This window comes from Pristiophorus japonicus, chromosome 9, assembly GCF_044704955.1.
Source record: "Pristiophorus japonicus isolate sPriJap1 chromosome 9, sPriJap1.hap1, whole genome shotgun sequence".
Lineage (NCBI taxonomy): Eukaryota > Metazoa > Chordata > Chondrichthyes > Pristiophoridae > Pristiophorus > Pristiophorus japonicus.
The window spans coordinates 192,159,396-192,178,226 of NC_091985.1; the positions used below are offsets into that span (position 1 = coordinate 192,159,396).

The 18,831-nt window shown below is 52.2% G+C and overlaps 1 protein-coding gene across 1 annotated transcript in view; it reads left to right on the forward strand.

Annotated features, from left to right (window-relative positions):
- Positions 1 to 959: 959 nt before the first annotated feature.
- Positions 960 to 18,831, forward strand: part of LOC139274028 (uncharacterized) — a 37,182-nt gene continuing 19,310 nt past the window's right edge. The window contains exons 1-8 of the mRNA XM_070891080.1: positions 960 to 1,017; positions 5,409 to 5,555; positions 8,044 to 8,154; positions 9,685 to 9,741; positions 11,958 to 12,113; positions 13,363 to 13,485; positions 15,594 to 15,797; positions 16,381 to 16,491. Coding sequence (XP_070747181.1) covers positions 5,415 to 5,555; positions 8,044 to 8,154; positions 9,685 to 9,741; positions 11,958 to 12,113; positions 13,363 to 13,485; positions 15,594 to 15,797; positions 16,381 to 16,491 — 903 coding nt within the window. The 5' untranslated portion in view covers positions 960 to 1,017; positions 5,409 to 5,414. The remainder of the gene's footprint in view (positions 1,018 to 5,408; positions 5,556 to 8,043; positions 8,155 to 9,684; positions 9,742 to 11,957; positions 12,114 to 13,362; positions 13,486 to 15,593; positions 15,798 to 16,380; positions 16,492 to 18,831) is intronic.

The following is an 18,831-nucleotide window of genomic DNA, read 5'->3' on the forward strand; positions in this document are numbered from 1 at the left end:
CCTCCCTCCCCTTCCCCTCCCTCTCCCCTCCCCTCCCCCTCCCCCTCCCCTCCCCCTCCCCTCCTTCCCCCTCCCTCTTCCCCCTTCCCCTCCTCTTCCCACCCTTCTCCCCCTGTCCTCCCTCCCTCCTCTCCCTCTCTCCCCCTCTCCCCCCTCCCCCTCTCTCTCCCCTCCCCCACTCTCTCCCCCTCCCCTCTCCTCTCCCCCTCCTCTCTCCCTCCCCTCCTCTCTCGCTCCCCCTCCTCTCCCTCCCCCTCCCCCCTCCCCTCTCTCTCCCCCCTCCCCTCTCTCTCCCCCTCCCTCTCCCCCCCTCTCCCTCCTCTCTCCCCCTCTCCCTCCCTCTCTCCCCCTCTCTCCCCCTCCCCCTCTCTCTCTCCCCCTCCCTCCTCCCCTCTCTCTCTCCCCCCTTCCTCCTCCCCTCTCTCTCTCCCCCTCTCTCTCCCTCCCCCCTCTGTCCCCCTCCCTCCTCTCTCTCCCCCCTCCCTCCTCTCTCTCCCCCCTCCCTCCCTCCTCTCTCTCCCCCCTCCCTCCTCTCTCTCCCCCCTCCCTCCTCTCTCTCCCCCCTCCCTCCTCTCTCTCCCCCCTCCCTCCTCTCTCTCCTCCTCCCTCTCTCTCTCCCCCCTCCCTCCTCTCTCTCCCCCCTCCCCTCCTCTCTCTCCCCCTCCCCTCCTCTCCTCCCCTCTCCCTCCTCTCTCTTCCCCCTTCCCCCTCACTCCTCTCTCCCTCCCCCCCTCCCTCCTCTCTCTCCCCCTCCCTCCCTCCCCCTCCCCCCCTCACCCCCTCTCCCCTGCACAGAGAGTTCTTAAAACGGAGTGGAGTTAAACCGAGTGCTTTATTCGGGAGTTTGGAAAGAGTGGGAGCTCGGAGAAGAGGGGAAGGTTGATTTAAAAATAGTTGTGAAATATTTCACAGAGGCAGCGGACCTGCGAGGGAGCTGAGGCAGAGATTCCACGGGCAACACCCAAAGGGACGTCAGAGTTGGGGAGTCGTTGATCGGCGAGTGTTGTTCTCTGTTCAGTGAGTTCTTAGTCTTTAAATAAAGCTCAATTAAAGCAGCCGATTGCTGAGTAGTTGTTGGGTGTGTTTTGCTCAGGTTTACAGTTTATTTTGCTGATAGTTCCGAGTGTAACTAGGGGGATGGCAGGATAGCCCAGTCCCATGTATTGTGCATCCTGTGGCATGTGGCAAATCCTGGATGCTTTGTGCAGTCGGGATGACCACATGTGCAGGAGATGTCTTCAGCTGCACCAAGTCGAGCTGTGTGTTTTGGAGCTTGAGCAGCGTCTGGAATCACTGCGGTGTGTCCGTGAGACTGAGAGCTTGTGGATAGCACGTTTCTAGAGGTGCTCACCCCGCAGCTTTAGGGTGTGCAGGCAGAGAGGGAGTGGGTGACCACCGGACAGAAGAGGAGGACCAGGCAGGTAGTGCAGGAGTCCCGAGTCCATCTCGCTCTCCAACCGGTACTCTGTTCTGAGTACCAGTGAGGGCGATGGTGGCTCTGGGGAGTGCAGCCAAAGCCAAGTCCACGGCACCACGGGTGGCTCAGCTGCACAGGGGGGAGGAAGAAGAATGGAAGAGCTATAGTGGTAGGGGATACAATAGTCAGGGGAGCAGACTGGTGTTTCTGCGGCCGCAGACGTGACTCCAGGATGGGATGTTGCCTCCCAGGTACCAGCTCCAGGAGGTCACCTAGCGGCTCCAGGGTATTCTGGGGGGAGGGTGAACAGCCGGAGGTCATGGTCCATATCGGGACCAATGACATGGGTAGACAGAGGGATGAGGTCCTGCAGGCAGAGTTTAGGGAGCTAGGAGAGAGATTAGAAAGCAGGACCTCAGAGGTTGTAATCTCCGGATTACTCCCGGTACCTCGGGCTAGCGAGTACAGAAACAGGAGGATAGAGCAGATGGCGACGTGGCTGGAGAGATGGTGCAGGAAGGGGGGGCTTTAGTTTCCTGGGACATTGGGACCACTTCTGGGGGAAAGTGGGACCTGTACAAACCGGACGGGTTACACCTCAACAGAGCCGGGACCAATATCCTCGCGGGGGGGGGGGGGTTTGCTAGTGCTGTTGGGGAGGGTTTAAACTAGCTTGGCAGGGGGATGGGAACCTGAAAATTGTTTCAGTAGGGAGGGGAGCACAAAAAGTTAGTGTGCAGGTACAGCAAGTGATCAGGAAGGCAAATGCAATGTTGGCCTTTATTACATGGGGGATAGAGTATAAAAGCAGAGAAGTCCTGCTACACCTGTACAGGGTATTGGTGAGGTCACACCTGGAGTACTGCGTACAGTTTTGGTCTCCGTATTTAAGGAGGGATATACTTGCATTGGGGGCAGTTCAGAGAAGGTTCACTCGGTTGATTCCGGAGATGAGGGGTTGACTTATGAAGAAAGGTTGAGTAGGTTGGGCCTCTACACATTGGAGTTCAGAGGAATGAGAGGTGACCTTTGTAAAGTCCTGTCCCCTCAGTACAGATTCACACGAGGCATGGAGTGAAGTCAAGGTCACTCTGGACCTGCATCTTTTATTTCACAGCTCTGGAATGCTGCACTTGCCTGAGACCTGTCCTTATATACCTGTCTCTTGCAAGTGCACCCCCGGTGGTAAGGTATGCTGGTGGTTACAGGTCATATCTTATTACAGTCATGTATAGCATGTTAGGATACAGTTATATATAATAATGTAAGATACATGACAATCTTATTGAAACTTATAAGATAACGAGGGGGCTCGACAAGGTGGATGCAGAAAGGATGTTTCCACTCACAGGGGAAACTAAAACGAGGGGACATAGTTTCAGAATAAGGGGCCGCCCATTTAAAATGAGGAGGAATTTCTTCTCTCAGAGGGTTGTAAATCTGTGGAATTCTCTGCCCCAGAGAGCTGTGGAGGCTGGGTCATTGAATATATTTAAGGTGGAGATAGACAGATTTTTGAGCGATAAGGGAGTGAAGGGTTATGGGGAGCGGGCGGGGAAGTGGAGCTGAGTCCGTGAGTCAGATCAGCCATGATCTTATTGAATGGTGGAGCAGGCTCGAGGGGCCGAATGGCCGACTCCTGCTCCTATTCCTTATGTTCTTATGTTCCCCCCATCTCTCTCGCTCTCCTCCCTCCCTCTCCTCTCCTCTCCTCCCTCCCCCTCCCTCTCCTCCCTCCCCTCCCTCTCCCCCCTCCCTCTCCTCCCTCTCCCACCCCCTCCCTCTCCTCCCTCTCCCTCCCCCTCCCTCTCCTCCCTCCCCCTCCCTCTCCTCCCTCCCCCTCCCTCTCCTCGCTCCCCCTCCCTCTCCTCTCTCCCCTCCCCCTCCCTCTCCTCCCTCCCCCTCCCTCTCCCCCCTCCCTCTCCTCCCTCTCCCTCCCCCTCCCTCTCCCTCCCCCTCCCTCTCCTCCCTCCCCCTCCCTCTCCTCACTCCCCCTCCCTCTCCTCTCTCCCCTCCCCCTCCCTCTCTCTCTCGCCCCCCCTCCCCTTCCCTCCCTTTGTGTGTGGCGGAGGGAATCCAGAAAAAGGGTGAATAACCTTAAAATTAGAGCAAGGCTGCCCGGGGGTGGTTTAAATTAAGAGCCATGAGGCTCGAGGGGCTGAATGGGCCTCCTCCTGTTCCTGTGTAACAGGCTCTAGGGGCTGAATGGGCCTCCTCCTGTTCCTGTGTAACAGACTCGAGGGACTGAATGGGTCTCCTCCTGTTCCTGTGTAACAGACTCGAGGGTCTGAATGGGCCTCCTCCTGTTCCTGTGTAACAGGCTCGAGGGGCTGAATGGGCCTTTTCCTGTTCCTGTGTAACAGGCTCGAGGGGCTGAATGGGCCTCCTCCTGTTCCTATGTAACAGGCTCGAGGGGCTGAATGGGCCTCCTCTTGTTCCTGTGTAACAGGCTCGAGGGGCTGAATGGATCTCCTCCTGTTCCTATGTAACAGGCTCGAGCGGCTGAATGGATCTCCTCCTGTTCCTGTGTAACAGGCTCGAGGGGCTGAATGGATCTCCTCCTGTTCCTGTGTAACAGGCTCGAGGGGCTGAATGGGCCTCCTCCTGTTCCTATGTAACAGGCTCGAGAGGCTGAATGGGCCTCCTCCTGTTCTTATGTAACAGGCTCGAGGGGCTGAATGGGCCTCCTCCTGTTCCTATGTAACAGGCTCGAGAGGCTGAATGGGCCTCCTCCTGTTCCTATGTAACAGGCTCGAGGGGCTGAATGGGCCTCCTCCTGTTCCTATGTAACAGGCTCGAGAGACTGAATGGGCCTCCTCCTGTTCCTGTATAACATGCTCGAGGGACTGAATGGGCCTCCTCCTGTTCCTGTGTAACAGGCTCGAGGGGCTGAATGGTCCTCCTCCTGTTCCTGTGTAACAGGCTCGAGGGGCTGAATGGGCCTCCTCCTGTTCCTGTGTAACAGGCTCGAGAGGCTGAATGGTCCTCCTCCTGTTCCTGTGTAACAGGCTCGAGGGGCTGAATGGATCTCCTCCTGTTCCTGTGTAACAGGCTCGAGAGGCTGAATGGGCCTCCTCCTGTTCTTATGTAACAGGCTCGAGGGGCTGAATGGGCCTCCTCCTGTTCCTATGTAACAGGCTCGAGAGGCTGAATGGGCCTCCTCCTGTTCCTATGTAACAGCCTCGAGGGGCTGAATGGGCCTCCTCCTGTTCCTATGTAACAGGCTCGAGAGACTGAATGGGCCTCCTCCTGTTCCTGTATAACATGCTCGAGGGACTGAATGGGCCTCCTCCTGTTCCTGTGTAACAGGCTCGAGGGGCTGAATGGTCCTCCTCCTGTTCCTGTGTAACAGGCTCGAGGGGCTGAATGGGCCTCCTCCTGTTCCTGTGTAACAGGCTCGAGAGGCTGAATGGTCCTCCTCCTGTTCCTGTGTAACAGGCTCGAGGGGCTGAATGGATCTCCTCCTGTTCCTGTGTAACAGGCTCGAGGGGCTGAATGGTCCTCCTCCTGTTCCTGTGATCCTATAATTTCGAGGGAACAGTAATGTTAATATTAATACCGGAACACTGCATTACCTCTGTGTAATTATAAAGACTGCGACTAACATTACCCGGTCATTGATCACTTTGCTGTTTGTGGGAGCTTGCTGTGCACAAATTGATCCACCATGTGTTCCTATATTACAACAGTGACTTTAAAAGTACTTCCCTGGTTGTGACACACTTTGGGATGTCCTGAGGTGGTGAACATTGCTATATAAATAGGAGATCTTTTCTTTCTCTTATAAAAGCAGCACCTGGAGTGTAAAAGGCCATTAAATGGGACGCTGGGTTATGGGGATGGAGGAGATTGGTGGACAGGCACTAGCCAATCCACAGCCGGGTTTTCCAGCCCGCCCACGGTGATGGGTTTAAGTGAAGAAATGATGGGCCAGTGATGAGATCAGGCACAGCATTCTCCAACCGGTGACCCTGTGTTTTACCCCCAGCAGGAAGTCATGATGGCAACACCGCGGACACCCACAGGAGGGGGCAGGACCTCCCAACCTGCACCAACACCGACTGTCCCCACCGCAGCGCACAGCAAGATCCCAGACGCTCTGCAGACGTTCAGGAGCAGCGAGCCGAAAGCACTGGGCGTACGATTCACCTTTATCTCTCCTGGTTCCCTGATAAAGTGCGACATCCCCACTGACATCTGGGAGTTCCTGGTCCAAAACTCTGCTGTTGGTGCTGAGAGTTATATTCTCTCTCTCTGTCACTCTCTCTCTCTCTGCCTCTCTTGCTCACTCTCTGTCTGTCTCTCTCTCTCTCTCTCTCTCGCTCTCTCTCTCTCTGCCTCTCTTGCTCACTCTCTGTCTCTCTCTCGCTCTCTCTCGCTCACTCTCTGTCTCTCGCTCACTCCCTGTCTCTCTCTCTCTCTCTCTCCCCCTGTCGCTCTTTCGCTCACTCCCTGTCTCTCTCTATGTCTCTCTCTCTCGCTCACTCTCTCACTCACTCTCTCGCGCTCTCTCGCTCACTCTCTGTCTCTCTCTCACTCACTCTCTCGCTCAGTCTCTCACTCACTCTCACGCTCATTCTCTCTCTCTCTCTCTCTGTCTCCCTCTCTGTCCCCCTCTCCCTCTCTCTCTCTCTCTCTCTGCCTCGCTCCCTGTCTCTCTCTCTCTCTCACTCACTCTCTCGCGCTCTCTCGCTCACTCCCTGTCTCTTCATCGCTCACTTTCTCGCTCGCTCTCTCTCGCTCACTCCCTGTCTCTCTCTCTCTCTCTCTCTGTCTCTCACCCACTCCCTGTCTCTCACCCTCTCCATCTCTCTCTCTCCCTCTCTGTCCCCCTCTCTGTCCCCCTCTCCTTCTCTCTCTGCCTTGCTCCCTGTCTCTCTCTCTCTCTCTCTCTCGCTCTCTTTCTCGCTCACTCCCTGTCTCTTTTTTTCTCTCTGTCGTTCTCTCGCTCACTCCCTGTCTCTCTCTCTCTCACTCACTCCCTCTCTCTCTCTCTCTCTCTCTTTCTCTCTTGCTCACTTCCTGTCTCTCTCCGTCTCTCTATCCCTCTCTCTCGCTCGCTCCCTGCCTCTCTCTCTGTCTCCCTCTCACTCTCTCTCTCTCTGTGTCTCTCTCTCTGTCTCTTTCTCGCTCACTCCCTGTCTCTCTCTCACTCTGTCTCGCCCACTCTCTCTATCTCTCTCTCTCTCTTTATTTCTCTCTCGCTCACTCACTGTCTCTCTGTCTCTCTCGCTCACTCACTGTCTCTCTCTCTCATTTTCTCTCTCTCTCTCTGTCTCTTCCTTGCTCACTCTCTGTCTCTCTCTCTCTATCTCTTTCTCGCTCTATCTGTCTCTCTCTCTCTGTCTCTCTATTGCTCCCTCCCTGTCTCTCTATCCCTCTGTCTCTCGCTCACTCCCTCTCTCTCTCTCTCTCTCTATCTCTCTCTCTCACTTTTTCTGTCTCTCTCTCTTGCTCACTCCCTCTCTCTCACTTCCTGTCTCTCTGTCTGTGTGTGTGTGTCTCTTTCTCTGCACTGCAGACCACCGCACTGTCGGAGGGACAGTACTGAGGGAGTGCTGCACTGTCGGAGGGGCAGTACTGAGGGAGTGCTGCACTGTTGGAGGGTCAGTACTGAGGGAGTGCTGCTCTGTCGGAGGGGCAGTACTGAGGGAGTGCTGCACTGTCGGAGGGGCAGTACTGAGGGAGTGCTGCACTGTCGGAGGGGCAGTACTGAGGCAGTGCCGTACTGTCGGAGGGGCAGTGCTGAGGGAGTGCTGCACTGTCGGAGGGGCAGTACTGAGGGAGTGCTGCACTGTCGGAGGGGCAGTACTGAGGGAGTGCTGCACTGTCGGAGGGGCAGTACTGAGGGAGTGCTGCACTGTCAGAGGGGCAGTACTGAGGGAGTGCTGCACTGTCGGAGGGGCAGTACTGAGGGAGTGCTGCACTGTCAGAGGGGCAGTACTGAGGGAGTGCTGCTTTCAGATGGGTCATTAAACCAAGGCCTTGTATGCCTGCTTGGATATAACAAATGCCCTCACCATCTAACCGAGGTGTTTAAGATGATTTAAGGAACTGCTCGGGTCGGTGGAGAGGGAATATTTCACAGGGTCGGTGGGAGTGGTGTTCGGAACATGTGGACATGACTTTACAATTTGAGCCAGGACGTTCAGGGGTGATGTCAGGAAACACTTCTTCACACAAAGGGCAGTGGGAATCGGGAACTCTCTCCCCCAATCAGCTGCTGAGACTGGGGGTCAAATGGTGCTTACAAGGCTGGGATTGTTCGGCAAGGGGATTAAGGCTTTCAGAACCAAGGCGGGTTAATGGAGTTAATGTTCAGATCTGCCATGATCTAATTGTATGGTGAAACAGGGACAAGGGGCTGAATGGGACTCCTGCTGTTCCTGTGTAACAGGCTCGAGGGGATTAATGGGCCTCCTCCTGTTCCTGTGTAACAGGCTCGAGGGGCTGAATGGGCCTCCTCCTATTCCTGTGTAACAGACTCGAGGGGCTAAATGGGCCTCCTCCTGTTCCTGTGTAACAGGCTCGAGGGGCTGAATGGGCCACCTCCTGTTCCTCTGTTAACGGGACCCTGTGCAGATCATACCTGTCTGGGCTATTCCTGATTACTCCTTCACTTCCAGGTTGCTCTGATAATGTTGGGAATAATTCTGGGTGTAACTGCGGTTCCGCTCGTCAAATCACTGACCCCAGTGGTGACTGGGACTGGGGCTCCCCTTTACGCTGCTGTATTGGTGAGTACTGTTTTGTTTACCTTTTTTAAATAAATCGTTGATCTTTTATCTGCAATTTCCTGGTGGCCCGGACTGGAGAAATCACAGGTGACATCTCGGCTGGGTGGGGTTTACTTTGTGTCTGAATCTGGACCGTGCGCACAGTGCAGACTGTTTGACCATGGGGGGCATCACAGCTGGGTCTGATCTTGTTCATATCAGATGCCCATCATGCAACCGTGTATAAACACACACAATTACTCACTCCCACACTCTCACACACATTTACTCACTCCCACACACACTCCCTTTCACTCTCACACTCACACTCATTCGCACACACTCCCACACTCAATCACTCAAAAACACACGCACACACACACACACTGACACTCACACTGACACACACACACACTGATACACACACTGACACACACACACACACACACACTGACACCCACACACATGCATACTGACACACACACACGCACACACACATGCGCACACTGACACACACATACACACACACACACACACTGACACACACACACACTGACACACACACACACACACACATACACACACACACACTCACACACACACCCACTGACACACACACTCACACACACACACACTGACACACACACACACCCACTGACACACACTCACACACACTCACACACTTTCACACACTGACACTCGCTGACTCTCACACACTCACACTCACTCACTTTCTCACTCTCAAACACATGCACACACATTCACTCACACACACACACACTGATACACACCCACACACTCACACACTGATACACACTCACACACTGATACACACCCACACACACACACACACACACACATACTCACTCACTCACTCACTCTCACATACACACACAGACTCTCACAACGGGAGCATAGTGGTTATGTTATTGAAATTTATAACACGGAAGGAGGCCATTTCGGCCCATCGTGTCCGTGCCAGCTGATCCGGAGACATGATTTCAAATCCCGCCCCGGCAGCTGGGGAATTTAAATTCAGTGGCGTGAATGAATTTGGAATAAACCGCCAGTATCAGTAATGGTGAGCATGACACGATCGGATTGTGGTTAAAAACTCATCTGGTTCACTCACGTCCTTTGGGGAAGGAAATCTACCGTCCTTACCCGGTCTGGGCCTATACGTGACTCCAGACCCACAGCAGTGTGGTTGACTCTGAACTGCCCTCTGAAACGGCCCAGCGAGCCGCTCGGTTATACGCAGCTCACCGCCACCGTCTCCAGGGCAACGAGGGATGGCCAATAAACGCTGGGCCTTGCCAGCGCCCCCCCACATCCCGGGAATGGATTTAAAAACCAATCTCACGGACTCGCTTTCCAGCCGGATACAGCACCTTCAGGCTGGTGGGCGAGGGGGAGAAACTGAACGTATCTGTTACTCAGGGCAATGTGTGAAAAGTCTGCCTGTGCATTGGTCACTGGGAACACTAATCTTCACCGTCTCAAGGCCCTTTGTGTCCAGTCGCTGTGTTAACGGCTCATTCTTGTTCACAGCTGAGTATTTCCGGCTCCCTCGCGATTGTGAGTGAAAAGAACCCGCGCAGAGTGCTGGTGAGTAGAGCCAGTAACTGTTACTGTGTTGCCGCGGTGAGCTTTGCCGGCTGGCTCACGTGGCAGGTTTGGTGTCGGTGACATGTGGTCATTTGGGCCGCGCCAGTGTCTGAACGTTCCACAGTCTCGGCATTCCCGATCCACAATCATTTACACAGGGGGCTCCCGACGGAGCGACTCCCCCTTGAAGAGCAGAAGAAAGAGGAGCAGGAGTGGGCCATTGGGCCCTTCGAGCCTGCTCCGCCATTCAATAAGGTCACGGCTGATCATTCACCTCACCTCCAGCTTCTCCACATCCCTCGATTCCCCGAGAGTCCCAAAATCTATCCACCTCAGCCTTGAATATACTCAACCACTGAGCCTCCACTGCCCTCTGGGGCAGAGAACTCCAAAGATTCACCACCCCATGAGCGAAGAAATTCCTCCTCTCTCTGTCCGAAATGGCCGAGCCCTTATCCTGAGACTGTGAGCCCTGGTCCTGGGGTCTCCAGCTCCGGGGAATCATCCTCTCAGCGTCTACCCCCTCAATCCCCCTCAGAACCTTATATGTTTCAATGAGATCACCTCTCATACCTCTAACCTCCAGAGAGTATGAGCCCAATCCACTCCGTCTCTCCTCCCGGGGATCAGTCCACTGGCCCTTTGTTGGTCCGTCTCGAAGACATGTTCCGATGATCAACATTGGCAAACCACTGAAACTGACTGACCGTGTCCCGGGTACAAACATTTAGGACCCAGATCTGCCACAGTTTGAGACTGCTGTCTGCCTGTCGGAATCAGCTCTGACACATCTGTCCCCCCCCCACACCCCCCCTCGGCCCTCCCGTACCCTTCCATCCCAAATCCTGGGGTGACAATCATTTTCGCATGGGGCCACGAAACCGCAGGCACCTGCGATGTTTCTGCCGAGTGGAACGGGCATCAGCTCAACCGGGAGCAGTGTGTGTTGTGGCTCAATGGGGAGTGCCCTCGGCTCTGAGTCACAAGCTCGTGGGTCCATGTCCCACTCCAGCGATTTGGGCACAACAATCTCGGCTGTCACTCCAGTACGGTACTGAGGGAATGTTGTACTGTCGGAGGGGCAGTACTGAGGGAGCGCTGCACTGTCGGAGGGGCAGTACTGAGGGAGTGCTGCACTGTCGGAGCGGCAGTACTGAGGGAGTGTTGTACTGTCGGAGGGGCAGTACTGAGGGAATGTTGTACTGTCGGAGGGGCAGTACTGAGGGAGTGCTGCACTGTCGGAGGGGCAGTACTGAGGGAGAGCTGCACTGTCGGAGGGGCAGTACTGAGGGAGTGCCGCACTGTCAGAGGGGTAGTACTGAGGGAGAGCTGCACTGTCGGAGGGGCAGTACTGAGGGAGTGTTGTACTGTCGGAGGGGCAGTACTGAGGGAGTGCCGCACTGTCAGAGGGGCAGTACTGAGGGAGAGCTGCACTGTCGGAGGGGCAGTACTGAGGGAGTGTTGTACTGTCGGAGGGGCAGTACTGAGGGAGTGCTGGACTGTCGGAGGGGCAGTACTGAGGGAGAGCTGCACTGTCGGAGGGGCAGTACTGAGGAAGTGCCGCACTGTCAGAGGGGCAGTACTGAGGGAGTGCTGCACTGTCGGTGGGGCAGTACTGAGGGAGCGCTGCACTGTCGGAGGGGCAGTACTGAGAGAGTGCTGCACTGTCGGAGGGGCAGTACTGAGGGAGTGCTGCACTGTCGGAGTGGCAGTACTGAGGGAGTGCTGCACTGTCGGAGTGGCAGTACTGAGGGAGTGCTGCATTGTCGGAGGTGCCGTCTTTCAGATGAGACACTAAACCGTGTCTGCCCTCGCAGATGGACGTAACAGATCCCATTGGTCTATTTCGAAGACGAGCAGGGAGTTCTCCCCAGTGTCCTGGCCAATAATAATGGCTCAAACTGCAGAACAGAACTGATAACTGGTCATTGTCACATTGCTGTGGGAGCTTGCTGTGCAAACATTGCCTGTCGAGTTTCCTACATTACAACAGTGACTAGGTTTCAAAAGTACTTCATTGGCTGTGAAGCACGATGGGACGTCCTGAGACCATGTAAGGTACGATATAAATACAAGTCTTTCATTCTTTAACTGTGGGCCAGCACGAAGGGACACGATTGCCTGCTCTCTCCGACTTTCAGCCGCACTGACTGTAATTGAGCTGTGACAGAGTCCTGCTGTTTACACCATTAACACCCGCGATCTGTCTCTTGTAGCTGAAGGTCTGTCTGGCCTGTACTGTCCTCAGTGCCATGGTAACCGGGGTCCAGCTGATCATCTATCTGGTGGATCTGAACAATTACAAGATGGGCATATTTCACTGCAGCTCGTCTCAATATGACAAGAAATGTTTTGACATCGCGATGCAACAGGTAAGGTACTTCCTTAAGTTTAGGTGTCAGCACAGTGGGTCATACACTCTCTCTCTCTCTCTCTCGGGCTTCCTAAATCAAAAGTATTATGTCCGTGTCCACTTTTTAAAAAGGGAGAGACAGAGAAAACGGGTAATTATAGACCGGTTAACCTGACCTCAGTAGTGGGGAAAATGTAGGAGTCAATTATTAAAGATGAAATAGCAGCGCATTTGGAAAGCAGTGACATGATAGGTCCAAGTCAGCATGGATTTGTGAAAGGGAAATCATACTTGACAAATCTTCTGGAATTTTTTGAGGATGTTTCCAGCAGAGTGGACAAGGGAGAACCAGTTGATGTGGTGTATTTGGACTTTCAGAAGGCTTTCGACAAGGTCCCACACAAGAGATTAATGTGCAAAGTTAAAGCACATGGGATTGGGGGTAGTGTACTGACATGGATTGAGAACTGGTTGTCAGACAGGAAGCAAGGAGTAGGAGTAAATGGGTACTTTTCAGAATGGCAGGCAGTGACTAGTGGGGTACCGCAAGGTTCTGTGCTGGGGCCCCAGCTGTTTACACTGTACATTAATGATTTGGACGAGGGGATTAAATGTAGTATCTCCAAATTTGCGGATGACACTAAGTTGGGTGGCAGTGTGACTGGGAGGAGGATGCTATGAGGCTGCAGAGTGACTTGGATCGGTTAGGTGAGTGGGCAAATGCATGGCAGATGAAGTATAATGTGGATAAATGTGAGGTTATCCACTTTGGTGGTAAAAACAGAGAGACAGACTATTATCTGAATGGTGCCAGATTAGGAAAAGGGAAGGTGCAACGAGACCTGGGTGTCATGGTACATCAGTCATTGAAGGTTGGCATGCAGGTACAGCAGGCGGTTAAGAAAGCAAATGTCATGTTGGCCTTCATAGCAAGGGGATTTGAGTACAGGGGCAGGGAGGTGTTGCTACAGTTGTACAGGGCCTTGGTGAGGCCACACCTGGAATATTGTGTTCAGTTTTGGTCTCCTAATCCGAGGAAGGACGTTCTTGCTATTGACGGAGTGCAGCGAAGGTTCACCAGACTGATTCCCGGGATGGCGGGACTGACATATGTAGAAAGACTGGATCAACTGGGCTTGTATTCACTGGAGTTTAGAAGGATGAGAGGGGATCTCATAGAAATATATAAAATTCTGAATGGGCCTCCTCCTGTTACTATGTAATGAAATATACATTCAATGCTGACGTAACGATTGCTTTCTTCACAGAGGACGCTGTTTCGTTTTGTTCCTGCCTTCTACCTCCTGACATTATTTGGGATGATGCTATGCATCATCCTGTCCATCAATCTCTGTGACGTCATTCACTCCTGGAACCCAGAACTGGATCAGGTTAGACTATTTCTCATTCATTTGTTTAAATTGATCACATTGATTAATAGATACCTGCACAGTGTCCCGTGAAATACTCCAAAGACAGGTATAGCACGGGGTTAGATACAGAGTAAAGCTCCCTCTACACTGTCCCATCAAACACTCCCGGGGCAGGTACAGCACGGGGTTAGATACAGAGTAAAGCTCCCTCTACACTGTCCCATCAAACACTCCCAGGGCAGGTGCAGCACGGGTTAGATACAGAGTAAAGCTCCCTCTACACTGTCCCATCAAACACTCCCAGGGCAGATACAGGGGGTTAGATACAGAGTAAAGCTCCCTCTACACTGTCCCATCAAACACTCCCAGGGCAGGTACAGCACGGGGTTAGATACAGAGTAAAGCTCCCTCTACACTGTCCCATCAAACACTCCCAGGGCAGGTACAGCACGGGGTTAGATACAGAGTAAAGCTCCCTCTGCACTGTTCCATCAAACACTCCCAGGGCAGGTACAGCACGGGGTTAGATACAGAGTAAAGCTCCCTCTGCACTGTTCCATCAAACACTCCCAGGGCAGGTACAGCACGGGGTTAGATACAGAGTAAAGCTCCCTTTACACTGTCCCATCAAACACTCCCAGGACAGGTACAGGGGGTTAGATACAGAGTAAAGCTCCCTCTACACCGTCCCATCAAACACTCCCAGGACAGGTACAGGGGGTTAGATACAGAGTAAAGCTCCCTCTACACCGTCCCATCAAACACTCCCAGGACAGGTACAGGGGGTTAGATATAGAGTAAAGCTCCCTCTGCACTGTCCCATCAAACACTCCCAGGGCAGGTACAGCACGGGGTTAGATACAGAGTAAAGCTCCCTCTGCACTGTTCCATCAAACACTCCCAGGGCAGGTACAGCACGGGGTTAGATACAGAGTAAAGCTCCCTCTGCACTGTTCCATCAAACACTCCCAGGGCAGGTACAGCACGGGGTTAGATACAGAGTAAAGCTCCCTTTACACTGTCCCATCAAACACTCCCAGGACAGGTACAGGGGGTTAGATACAGAGTAAAGCTCCCTCTACACCGTCCCATCAAACACTCCCAGGACAGGTACAGGGGGTTAGATACAGAGTAAAGCTCCCTCTACACCGTCCCATCAAACACTCCCAGGACAGGTACAGGGGGTTAGATATAGAGTAAAGCTCCCTCTGCACTGTCCCATCAAACACTCCCAGGGCAGGTACAGCACGGGGTTAGATACAGAGTAAAGCTGTGTGTTGTGTCCAGTGGGGACTGGATTGTCTAAATCCACGGTCATTTTACAAACCTGTCTTGTAGCCACCGTTTAGAAGTCTTGAAAATACAAGTTTGTAATTTCAAACAAATATGTTTCAATGTAAACAAAAGCACAGGACTGCCAATGTTGTAAATGCTAGAAATGCTCGGCAGGTCAGACAGCGTCTGTGGAGTGAGAAAGCGAGCTCAGGTTTCAGGTCCATGACCTTTGGTCAGAGCTGGGAAAAGTTGCAGATAGCTGAGGATTTCAGCAGGTACAGAAGCAGGGGCAGTGGGGAGGGGTGGGGGAGTACAGAAGGGAAGGTCTGTGATAGGCTGGAAGACACGAGAGAGTAAATGACAAACGGGATGATGGGCCAAGGCAGAAGGAGATGGTAATGGAACAATTAAAGGGGCAAAAGATGCGTTGAGAAGAGGTGTAGATTGGAACAGTAGAATCAACAGCAACTGCTGCCGTCTGAGAGAAACGGGAACAGAGGTTATCGTCTGAAATTGTTGATCTCAATGTTGTCTGGAAGGCTGTAAAATACCCAATCGGAAGATGAGGTGCTGTTGCTCGAGCTTACGTTGAGCTTCATTGGAACAGAGTATGAGGCCGAGGATGGAGAGGGAGTGGGGCAGAGAACTAAATTGACTTAAAGTGACAGTCCTATATCCGGATCTGTGTTTGTCGACGTATTTCCTGCCCTGTGTCTGCGACTGGATTTGAACCCTGTGTTTCTGAGAATGAAGGTCTCGATGTGAGAAGGGAGCAGTTTGTGTCTTGCTCGTTGAAAGTAATGTTCATCACGTCACATTTACTTTGTCACCTGACGATTTATACCTCTCAGCCCGTGGCTACGGTGATGTCAACTCCCTCTGATGCTGAAGGGGCTGCCCTCATATCCGGGGAACAGGGGAACGTCCCCATGGAAGAGCCCCAGCCAATCCCAGCGCCCGGACCTAGGGATCACAGACCAACCAAACCTGTCGGATCCGGCAAGTCTTCCCTTCTGGTACAGAAGTTTCTGGAAGGACAGCCGAAAATGTTAGGAGTAAGTTGCCTCTTGTGTTTTTTTTGGGGGTTTCCGACCACATAGCCGCATCATCGCTAAGATCGCCCATTTCCACCTCCGGAACGTCGCCCGACTCCGCCCCCTTGCCTCAGCTCATCTGCTTAAACCCTCAGCCCCGCCCTTTGTTACCTCCAGACTGGACTATTCCGCCGCACCCCTGGCTGGCCTCCCACATTCTACCCTGCGTAAACTTGAGCTGATCCAAAACTCGGCTGCCCCCGTGACCTAACTCGCACCGAGTCCCGCTCACCTGTGCTCGCTGACCGACATTGGCTCCCGGTCCAGCAACGCCTGATCTTATTGAATGGCGGAGCAGGCTCGAGGGGCTCGATGGCCTACTCCTGCTCCTAATTCTTATGTTCTGATGTTCTGATGCCTCAATTTTCAAATTCTCAGCCTTGTTTTCAAACCTCCGTGGCCTCGCCCCTCCCTATCCGCGCTGTATTCCCATGGGTTTTTCCGAATATCCCAATGTTCCGCCCGCCTCCATGTCTTTGTTATCTCGAGACCATGTTTTCTGAATTGTCTGCCAGTGCAATTCAACTGTCTTTCTGATCCCCAGGTTGTGCACATCGTGCTGGCACTGGGCCTGATCATCGTGACCATGCCGTCTCTCGTTATGCATTTTGATGAAGAAATAAGCCTTGGTCTTTTGTGGTGGATTGTGTTACAGGTAGGTTTCACGCACCAGTTTTAACCGATATGTGCAGTTGGCCAGTGAACGTCAATATAGATCAGTGTGAGGAGGGATAAGGGAGCCACATGCTCCTCGGAAAATAAGTGTCTAAATGGGGTATACAGGTACACAGATCACTATCGGTAGTGACACGGGTTAGTAAGGTCATAAAACAGCAGACCAAGCGCTGGGGTTCATTCCCAGAGGGATAGAGCAGGGAAGCTCAGTTAAACTTATATAGGCCCTTGGTTAGACCACACTTGGAGAACTGTGAACAGTTCTGTTCGCCAGATTACACTCGGAGAACTGTGAACAGTTTGGGTCTCCATAATTATACAAAGGTTATACAGGCACCGGAGTCAGTGCAAAAAAGATTTACTGGAATGAGACTGGAACTAAGAGGTTCTACCGTCCGGGAACAATTAAACAAGCTAGGGTTCCTTTCTCTATCAAAGAGAATGCTGAGACGTGACCTGATAAAGGTCTTTAAAATTATAAGAACACAAGAAATAGGAGCAGGAGTCGGCCATTCGGCCCCTCGAGCCTGCTCCGTCATTTAATAAGATCATGGCTGATCTGATCATGGACTCAGCTCCACTTCCCTGCCCGCTCCCCATAACCCTTCACTCCCTTATCGCTGAAAAATCTGTCTATCTCCGCCTTAAATATATTCAATGACCCAGCCTCCACAGCTCTCTGGGGCAGAGAATTCCACAGATTTACAACCCTCTGAGAGAAGAAATTCCTCCTCATCTCAGTTTTAAATGGGCGGCCCCTTATTCTGAGACTATGCCCCCTAGTTTTAGTTTTCCCTGTGAGTGGAAATATCCTCTCTGCATCCACCTTGTCGAGCCCCCTCATTATCTTATTGTGAAAGGGTTCGAAAGGGTATACACAGAGAAGTTGTTTCATTTGTGGGTGAGAGCTGAATTAAGAGCCATGAATATGTGATAGTCACCAATAAATCCAAAGGGGAATTCAGGAGAAACTTCTTTGCCCAGAGAGTGGTGAGAATGGGGAACTTGCTCCCACAGGGAGTGGTTGAGGTGAATAGCAAAGATGGATTTAAGAGGGAGCTTGATAAACACATGAGGGAGAAAGGAATAGAGGATATGCTGATCGGGTGAGAAGAAATAGGGTGGGAGTCTCACAACACACACACACTCTACAAGATGGCTCTTAACCCAGGAACTTTGTTACCTGATGCCTTTATTATTGTAAACAGCAATGGCTGCATTGCCACAGTAGTCCACTTGATGGAGCAGTAATCCACTAGGTGGTACTATATTACACGTCTCCCTCCTTAATAAAGAAGTAATTATAACAACATAACTTGCATGGTTATACATAACAAAAGATATGGACTTATTTTGCCATATTTACAAATCAGACTTAACCGCTGGTATTCTGTTTCGAAGAGGACACCTTCGCTCTCGAACAGAACCTTCCAAACATGGTGTCGAACCTAGACTCATTCTCGGCTGATCCTGAGGAAAGTTTTTCTCCAAGGGATGCCCTAGATCTACATTTGAACTCTCTACAACTTCAGACTGTTTGTCTGCCTGAGTCGGACTCAGACTCAAATTCTGACTTTCTCCTGGACTGGTTTCTAGTACATCTGATGTCAGATATCCTGCTGATACTCGACTTGTAATAAAACTATCTGATGAGTCGAATCATTCCAACTTCCAACTCCTTCCACGTCTGTAGGTAAAATATGATCAATGTGAACAAACCTAACCTGTCCATTATCAAACACCTTGACCAAATATGTGCGAGGACCACATCTCTTCACCACTCTTCCTGGTAACCACTTTAACCATTTATGGTGATGTTTCTTCACTCTCACCTTCTGATTTAATTTCACACTGCTCTCTTTTACTCTCCCTCTATCATGATTCTCTTTCTGTTTTAATTGTTTCTCTTCCACCGATTGTGCCAAGTTTGGCTTTAACAACCTGGTTCGTGGCTGTCATTTGAGAAACATCTCTGCTGGTGTTCTACCGGTAGTTGTACGAGCAGTATTATGATACGTTATTGGAAAATTAGCCAATTTGTGGTCCAACGACAACTGTCGTTTCTGTGGATTTGGATTCAACATTTGTTTGATGAGGGCACGTTTTACAAGTTGTGCTGTGAGCTCTGCTGCACCATTTGAAGCAGGGTGGTGCAGTGGAACCTTGGTATGTTTCACACCATCTTTGCTCGTGAACTGTGCAAATTCCTCTGAACAAAATTGTGGCCCATTATCAGAAACAATCTCCTCTGGGAGGCCACATGAAGAAAATAATCTTCTCAAGATGTCTCTGGGTCAAGTTCCGCCCGTCAAAAAGACCG